Source organism: Haliaeetus leucocephalus, unplaced genomic scaffold (genome assembly GCF_000737465.1).
Source record: "Haliaeetus leucocephalus isolate CR32 unplaced genomic scaffold, Haliaeetus_leucocephalus-4.0 Scaffold656, whole genome shotgun sequence".
Lineage (NCBI taxonomy): Eukaryota > Metazoa > Chordata > Aves > Accipitriformes > Accipitridae > Haliaeetus > Haliaeetus leucocephalus.
Window position 1 is genome coordinate 7,902,879 of NW_010973092.1, and position 9,149 is coordinate 7,912,027.

At 46.7% G+C, this 9,149-nt stretch overlaps 1 protein-coding gene across 3 annotated transcripts in view; it reads left to right on the forward strand.

Moving 5' to 3' along the window:
* Window positions 1-8,651, forward strand: part of GRIA1 (glutamate receptor, ionotropic, AMPA 1) — a 126,882-nt gene extending 118,231 nt beyond the window's left edge. For 2 of the 3 annotated variants that reach the window (XM_010578965.1, XM_010578967.1), the window contains 2 exons: window positions 5,626-5,760; window positions 8,118-8,306. In XM_010578965.1, coding sequence (XP_010577267.1) covers window positions 5,626-5,760; window positions 8,118-8,306 — 324 coding nt within the window. Of the gene's footprint in view, window positions 1-5,625; window positions 5,761-8,117 lie in introns of all 3 variants that reach the window. The other variant, XM_010578966.1, reaches the window with a different exon arrangement.
* Window positions 8,652-9,149: the final 498 nt, after the last annotated feature.

Below are 9,149 nucleotides of genomic sequence, written 5' to 3' on the forward strand. Positions count from 1 at the left end.
ACCTACTGCAGACAAGCTGAGCTGCCCAGATGATGCATGAGCAGTTCCTCCCCCTTTCCCCGTGGTGCCCTTGGTGCCGGGGATGAGGCAGACCAGGCAGGGCTGAGCACCAGGTACAGCTTCCCCCATCCTGCCCATGGCGGGCACAACACCCGCCTGCACTTTGGATGCACAAGCCGGACCACCCGCTTCTCCTCTGACAGCCAAGGTTCAGAGCAAAGCTTGAGAGGTTGGGGGCCATTTCATATCTTTCCTCCCACAGGCATGACAAAACCTTCCCATTTGTGTCTATTGTCAAGCTTAGCTTAGTTTGCAGTTAGAGGACTTTCTGAAGGATAAATGAATGCTAATGAAGAGGGGTGAGGGGCTAGCTGGATGTAAGGTTTGTATCCAAGGTTTCTAGCCAGAGCCAAGTAGAAGCTCTGGTGTTTCCCAGGCTTATGTTCATTGGTCCCAGATGAAGTTCCATGCCTGTAGCTGACTTCTGTGCATCCTATTTTTAATCTGACTTTTTGCCTCTCTGTTGCCCACCTAGTTTTTTATTGAGAGAAATCCCTATAAAGTAACAGTAGATACATTAGTAGATCTGAACTAAAACTCTGGAGGCAAACAATCCCCCTTTGCTGAATATTTGGATATGTTATGCCATCCCAGGAGGTTCTGGGAAGGTGCGCTCAGGGGCTGTTGATCCAGGACTACCACAGCCCTAGTTGCATTGCCAGATGATGGGAACCAGGCAGTGTCCTGCATCAGGCAGCAATGTCCCTGCTGCTTTTCTCCCCCCAGTAAACCCATGGCAGCCACCCCTTCCCACAGGCTCCAGGTTTCTCCATGCACATGCACCTCCAGCACTTCACATAGCTAGAAACCACCCACCAATTCCTGGTCCTGTCTCCCAGCCTTCTGCACTCTCCCTCTACTTGCCACAGCAGAAATAAGCCCAGAAGAGAGATAGACACTCTGTAAGTAGGCGATTCGCTAGAAGGACCCCATTTTATGAACAAGCACGGGATGGACAGCTTTTTTTTGCAGGCTATGAAACGTGCTGTGGGCTTGAAAGGGATGCCTTGGCTTGTTGGAGGGTAATAACAAGGTGGACACTAAATGTCAGGGCAGATGGATGTGATTCTCCTCTTCCCAGGGGCTTTTGCAAGGCAATGGGAGAAAGGAATTTTTTTTCCAGACCAGGATGGCAAGGTGCAACCTGCTTGCAGGGGAAGCCAGATCACTTCATGCAATTAAAGGACCTTCATCAAAGCCACAGGGATCTCCCAATTGTCTTCTCCAGTTGCAAGAATTGCACTTTTGTTTAAAAAAAACCAATAAAATGTAGGGAACAAATCCTCCTACTGCCTTGCCCTGCCTTTGCAGGGAATTAGCTGGTTCTCAAACCAAAGGTGTCTTCTCATGCTGGGCAGCCTCATCCCCACAGCTGACCATCCATGTGCTCCTACCCACCCCCTGGCAGACCCCCAGCAGTGCTCAGAGGCGATGGCCAGCGCTATGTCCTTCATTGCTGAGCTTCAGGCCTTGCCCCAACAAAGTTGGCCCAGCATTTGCTGTAAAAGCTCAACTTCTGGAGCTATTGCCTGCTCTAAGGACAGTTCATCTTCTGTGGAGATCACAACAACTTGAGGTGCCATCGCCCTGTGCTGCCGACGGGCTCTGGTCATGCAGGGTAAAAGAAAGGATGAGTCCTGCTGGGAAACTGGGCAAATTTGGCCTTAATGCCTTTCAGCCAAGGAGAATAAATAATGACAAAGAGGATAATGGACACGGTGCCATGTTTGAGAGGAACAGACGGGAAGGTGCCTGGTTGCTGCAGCAACAAGGCCGGGCTTTCGGAAAGACGGGTTTTTCTTTCTCTTCTCACCTGCCAATCTTCCCCCCACGTCAGCGCTCTGCCGCTGCAGGAGATGAGCGGTGACATTTACACTCCCACTAACAAGCTGGTTTGGTGATGGGCAGCTCTGCAGGAGAGCATCTGGTGTCACAGAGCCTGAGCAGAGAGGAGGGGAGGGTCCTCTCAAGCAGTTAGCATAATTTGGGACTTATTATGAGCATTATTAGGGCAGGAGTGTGCATGGAAACAGCAGGCAAAGCCTCAGTGGGACGTGCAGCATTTCCTACCCTTCATGTGGGTCTGGTCCTGCAGCTGATGGGAGCAACGAGACACCGCTCCTGCCCGGAGAACATCTCTGCATGTCCTGCTGGGAGAGGGAAGGGAAGGAAACAAAAAGGAAAAGAAAAAGGAGAGGATGAGCAAGAAGTCAAGCGACACCATAGAAGCAATTTCATTTCTCAGCCTGGCTTATGATAGCAGGCTGTGTCATCAGCCGTGCCCCTGCAGTTCGGTGTTCCTCAGTGCCCTGCTGAAGCTGCCCGCGTCTTTGGCTCCTCGGGAGAAACCTTGTTATGGTGGCAGAGACGAAACTCAGGCTGTTCTCTCCCTCCTGGTAGTTTTGCCCATCGCTGTGCCTCACTATGCTTTCCTTTGCCTTCTGGATAAGGCAACTTTCAGTTCACCCAATTTGTCCCAATAATAATAGTAATAGTAGTAATAGCAGTAATAATAACAACAATGATAATAATAATAACAATAATGCCACTGCAAAGTAAATGCAAGAAAAATACAACAGCTCTGAAATTAATTGTGTGAAATAGTGGTGCAGGAAACTGCTTTGGGTCATCCCCTCTCTTACTGTTCGATGTGCTGCTAGCATCAGGAAGAAAGTGGTAATTAAGAAGCAGCAGCTTTTCCTGGCTGCCAGCCCGCTCTGCCATTGCAGCTGGTTGAGAAGGTGCCCTGTTGGACCATGACCCCCAAACTGGGGGTGGAAATACAAGAATATCGTGGCCAATAAAACTTGTAAATTGTGTATTCCCACGCCTGGGAGAGCCAAGGAAGTCGGGTTTCCTAAGGATCTGTGGCTGCAAGTCAAAGACCCATGCGGAGTCTCTGATGCCTAGTATGGATTGTGCCGATACATTTATTTGAGTGAGAGCATTAATAGGTTTTCTCTTCTCTACAGTGTCATTCTTTTTCACAGAGCTTGGAGGTTCCTGGTATCTTGGAGATCTCCACCCTTCTGTCAAATCAAGGTGAAAGTATGGGCTGAAAATTATTAGTGAGACACAGACAAATAGGCTACTCCACCTCCTTCCCTGTCCCCATCCTTCCTTCTGAGCGCAGAGCATGTGCTAATCAGCCACTTTTCATTAAGGAGCCAGGCTAAAAGATTAGGATGTCAAGGAGGGCAGCCCACCTCTAGCATCTTTGTCCCTCTCTGAAGCTGGTGCAGCCCCTTCAGACTGGATTTGAAGAGGCAAAGTACCTGATGTGTTGTAACCCAGTTTTCTCAGAGTAATTGCTCTGCTTTTCTAAATCTTCACTAAAAAACTCCCTACATTTTTCAGCTGGTGCTTAAAAGTATACCCAGTAATCTGCAGAGAAGAGATGACTGAACAAACGTACAGTCAAGCCTGGGGGAAAAAATGCATGAAGGCAGATTATAAAAGACCAGATAAATAATCCTTCAAATATGGAAACTACAGAAATTAAGAGGATATTTGCAGAAATCTCTCATTGCAGAGAGAACACAGGAAGCACCGGCAAGATTACAAACTGACCAGCATACGAAGGTTATACAAGGGAGAAACCAAACCTGTCTGCCAGCGGTGACCATCACAGCTGCAACGCACACAGTGACAGTGGCAAATCTCTTGGCAGCGATGTCAATCAGCAAAGCATGGAAAATGAGATCACTTGTGGAGTTTTTTCCAGCAACGGAAACTCTGCAGGGGTGACCCCTAACCAAACCTCAGCGTCTTTCAGCAGAGGGGTCAGGATGGAAAGTTGCTCCCCGTGGCACTGGCACCTGCAGCGAGAGCTCCAGCTGGGCAGAAGCTTGGCAGCTTTCATGGGAGGTGGGATCAGATGAAAAAGAAGCAGAAAAAAGGGGTTTTTTTATCATTCTGACTGGAACCCTCTTTTCTTCTTATAAAAAAAACCCAAAAGTTCTCTTCTGTTACGGGAGGTTGTTTTAATTTTGAAAATTGAAATGTTTTCATGCTTTGCGGGTTAATTTTTTTGCCATCAGACCCTAATACAGCAAAAGACAGAATCCTTTTGCAAAACATACTTGCCTGAAAGACAGTGCCAGTGTCAGGCAGACTGCTCTTGAATCAAAACCTTCCGTGCTCCTGTTGGTGTTCAGTTTTGGACCCTTTCGACATCGCTCCAATATAGTTTTCTGCTTCCTGAATCCTTGCCCTTCACGAAAAATGTGGGTTGCTTATTGTAAAACCTTCCAAGCAAAGCAAGTGAATCAGCTGTCCTACAAGGGCAAGGAACAAGCTATGCCACCCACCGGTCCATGCGTCCATGGAGTAGCAGCGAACACCAAGAACCGTGCAGAAGCTTCGTTACCAACTGCAGACACTTCTACAGGCATAAATATTATTCTTTAACTGTGTGGCTGCATCTCAAATGATCCATACGCAATTTTCCTCCCACATCCAGGGAGCAGGGCCATCAATGCTGGTCAGACCCTGGTCACTCCAACAGATTTGCACTGACCTGTTGGTCTTGCCCTGGGGGATCTGTACTGGCCACTGAGTCGATATTGCAGAGCAGCGACAAACACGGAGCAGGGGACCTCTGTCTGGCTGCACTACAGAGAAAGCGTGTCCTAGAAACAGGAGCCTCGTACACAGAGCTGAGCCAAGCTTTTGGGTCCCGCTGCTGCCCAGATTATCCTAGCACCCCGGCTCCACCTGGTCAGCATGGAGGAGAAGGTTTTAAGAGCTGCAATGAGTAACATCAGGGTTAGATGTGGGGACTCGGTTTCCCTAGCAGTGAAATGAGTCTTTCTGAGACTCAGGTCTTCGTCAGAGAGCCGTGATGATTCATTAGGCAATTGTAAAATCAGAATGTAGCTGCTGACTGTGAGTTGCGGTCCATTAATAGCCCTATTTATTGCCAACCAAATAATTAGCTTAGACATGCATCAACGGGTCTTGATTGCATATGAAATAACTGCCTTATTACACAGAAATCAAATGAGTTTCTGAGGACAGCTCAGGTGTCACCTCAACCTCAGTACTGAAGAAGAAAGGGAAAAAAAAAAGAAAAAACCCCAGCCTTTTCGATGTGTTGCTCAGCAACAGAATTTGCGGGGGAAACAATCTAGGAATGAAGGAATGAGCATTTCCAAGAGAACAGGTTATTTCAGGCGAGACATCAGGGACAAGCAAATGTCACAGAGGCAGAGAACTTTTTTTTTTTTTTCCTTCTTTAATCAATAATTTAAACTAGGCATTTTGGCTAAAATAAGCATTTAAGTTAGCTGATTGAAAAATGGAGATCCCAAACCTTTACAAAGAAAGAGTCACATTGCTGAAGAAATGTTTATTTGTTTGTGTGAGGGAAACATTAGATTTACTACACACTGAATTAAAAATTGAAAATGCTCTTAGAAATGTCACCTGTTCATTTAAAGAGGAAGATGATGTAATGCCAACATTGCTATATTGTGTAGCATTCCTCCTGAGCAATCTCATATTAATTTTGTTGTTCTCCTTCCCACATGCCCTCCCCTCCCTCCCTTCTCCTTTCTCTTCTAGGACAAGACGAGCGCGCTGAGTCTCAGCAATGTGGCGGGGGTTTTCTATATCCTCATCGGTGGGCTCGGACTAGCCATGCTGGTTGCCTTAATCGAGTTTTGTTACAAGTCCAGAAGTGAATCAAAGCGGATGAAGGTGGCAACCCATTCCCCGGCCTTTCACACCTCCTCTCTGATCCTACCCCAGCTCCAAAGCTGCCTGCAGAGACGGATGCAGCCCACACCATGGGTGGAAAGCCAAGACATAGGGATAATGAAGTGACCATGTCACTTGATGTGCTAGAAAGAAATAGGAGCATCAGAGAAAGCTAAAAGAGGGTCAAGTGGGCCGTAGTGGGGAGCTGATGCAAGATCAGACATGTGGCATAATGCTAGTTCAAAATCCAGATATAGAGCAAAATCATAGCACAAATGGTAACAGGAACACATTGCCATTCCTTAAAATTAACGAAAGCAGACTATGGCAATGCGTGTGCAGCATGGATGAAGTGTGCTGGGGTTGGTGTGATACAGCCGTTACTGCAGTATGAAAAAAATCCCCAAACCCAAGCAGTTAACAGCAAGATAAAACTGGGGTAGCACGGTAATGAATCAGATCCTGTTGTTCCCTTTGCTGGCACCCTGCTGGCACCATTTGCAGGTTGGCAACAGTGATATACGCTCAGAGCATTGCTGCCCTGGAGCGGATGATGTGGGTCTCCAAATTCAGAATTATGGGTCCTTTTAGGGAGAAATTGGCCTCTAATGTCTCCCGTAATGTTTGGGGGTTTTCTCCACCCTTGCAGAAGCACACTTCCTATGACCCAGGAGATTTATTTCAGCCCTAAATTCTGGTGTGCCTAAATTTCAGAGTGTCCTGTCAAGAGTGGGTTAGATTTGAGAGCCTTGGAGATACACATTTAATGCAGCATCTGTGGAACAAGTACATCTTGACTCAGATGACTAACAGAGGCAATTCCTTACACAGATACCATTGTGTACAAGGGTGCAGTGGGATCTGTGCTGTAAGGGTAATATATCCCTTTTCTTCCTCATCTTGACCTCTCCCATGAGCACGGAAGCCGGTATGAGTGTATAAAGTATACAGTGAGTTTCACAGAATTTAGAGAGATTTTCCCTTCCCTAAGCACTGAAACTTACCCAGAATCAAAAGGGATATAAGCAATCATTTCTTTGGGTTTTATGTCACCATTTCACAACATGCTTAATGTTTTGTCAGCAACAATAACATTTCTAATTCACTGAAAATGTGCAACAGCGCTTTTCCCACTGAGGTTCAGAAAATTCTACAGGCAATGAGAGGTACATTGAGCACAGGGGTAAGATAAAGTGAGCAATTAATATCCCTGAATATACAAAAATTAAATTATAATCACTGTCTCCACTGTAAAGCTAGGTATGTCACAAATACACTGCGAAAGAGTGTCAGAATGCAATAGCTTCATAGTTTTAGTCTTAAGGGGATTCTGCCCTGCTGTGGTTTCCCTGTGTTACTTGAAATGACCCACTAATTCACGTCAGTGTTAGCTTGCAGTGCTCTTGCCATGTCAAAACCAGCCACTGTGGGAAGGAGTCGTTGCTCCCAAAGTTAACATCAGGTCTAAGCTTGTCCCTTTGGCTGGCTCCCACCGTCAGTTGCTGCCCCACAAAGCCATTCAGCAGAGCCCAGGCAAGGGCCCAGAAAGATGGGCCAGATGCCCCTCTAAACCCAACCTCTGCTCAGCAAGTCCCTGCAGACCCCCTGGGCGAGCTGCAGATCCCGCCAGCACAAGAAGCTGCTCCATGCCTGGCAAGGCACTAAGTTGACTGTTTCTGAATAGCTGTTCCAGATTTATCTGTTCTGGGTAATTCTTCACCTGACTATCCCACTCCAGAAAGGATGGTTGGGCCCTTAGAGATAGCTTAAACACAAAGAAACCAAATTGATTTCATCTTTTAGTTTAATTGTTGTAAACAGGTGGTTTCCTTAGGTAGCTGAAAGCAAACATTTCGGACGGTATCTGGAACAAGAAGATGAGATTTGGTTTCCTGAATTAGGTTTGCATTTCCTGGTTACCTCAGTCGTCGCTGTAGACAAAAACATAGGCACATGCTCAACTTCTCACATGAGGAAAGTTAAACATATGCTTGCAGTGAGTCAGAGTCCACCGTACATAACAGTACCGGAGTAGTAATAGCATAACTATGGGGGAAGTGTGTGTAATACCTCTGCTCAGATCCAGGATGACTGTTCTTATGCTGTAGAGTTTGAATAGTTTTTGCATATGGCACGTATGCTTTATACCCTAAAATACTGCTGAAAGATTTAATTTTGAATGTAGAAGAGGTGCAGATTAACAGAGCAGATGCAGTAGGTACATGCAGAAAGTGAGAGTCTGAGTGGAGACAAGGAGGGAGAGAACAGTGACAGAAAGACAACACTTTGGTGTTTATATTATAATTTCGCCAACATTGCTAAGGACAGGGGGAGACCCCCCCGTCCTTCCTAAAAAGGGTTTTTGTTTAATCCCACAGCAATCAATCAACGAAGCCATACGGACATCAACCCTTCCCAGGCCGGCTGCGGCAGGAGGCAGTGGAGAAAACGGACGTGTGGTCAGCCACGATTTCCCCAAATCCATGCAGACGATCCCGTGCATGAGCCACAGCACCGGCATGTCCCTGGGAGCTACGGGATTATAATTGGCCTTTTGACCCATTGCCTGGGTGAGAGCAGGGGCAGCCCAACTCCACCCCCTCCAGAGCCAAAAACAAACCCAACACCAACAAGACAAACGACGATGACAGAAGGGACAATTGGATGGATCTTCTTGAGGAAATCAAATCTATTTCCCTGTTTATTTGCAAACAGATCCACTGGCAGGAGAACAGAAACAGGTCTGTACTGCAATAAGGAGAGCGTAACGGGATTTAACAGACTCGTGAACCATCCCTGATCAAAGAACCACTGGAACACTAATGAGGACTATGCCATTTTGTTTTAACTTGGTTGTTAATAAGTCTTAGTGTGTGCAATATATATATTTTTTCTTACTAATTCCTGTGGTGTCAGGGTAACATCAGCCCTTTCCCCCTTCCCTGCTCAGCCCTTCAATCTGGTTTAGTTTGGGATGCAAACCATAATGTCTGAGCTACTAACAGCAAAAAAGAAAATCCAATAAATGGCAAGTTGAACTCCCTGCAGGGCGTCAGCATTGACCCCTTTTGTCCATCGTGATTCTGCCTTCCCTTGTTCTGTTGTGAACTTGGGCTGCGGAGTTATTGCAATGAGGCAGACAGCTGCGAACAGCTCTCCCTGCAACGGGAAGGACTTGATGCAAGAAAGAACCTGAACAAAAACACGAGGCTGTTTTACAGGGGCAAAGTCACGAGTGAGTTCGGAAACCCCAGGTAACCTGAGGACAAAAGTGATAATTCTTTCAGAGATGATGAGTGGCGGTTCAAGAGAAGAATCGTGTGCCTGGAGTGGGGAGCGTCCTGCGTGGCAGACTAGAGCAGATGGTTGGTCTAAGATCATGGTTGGCT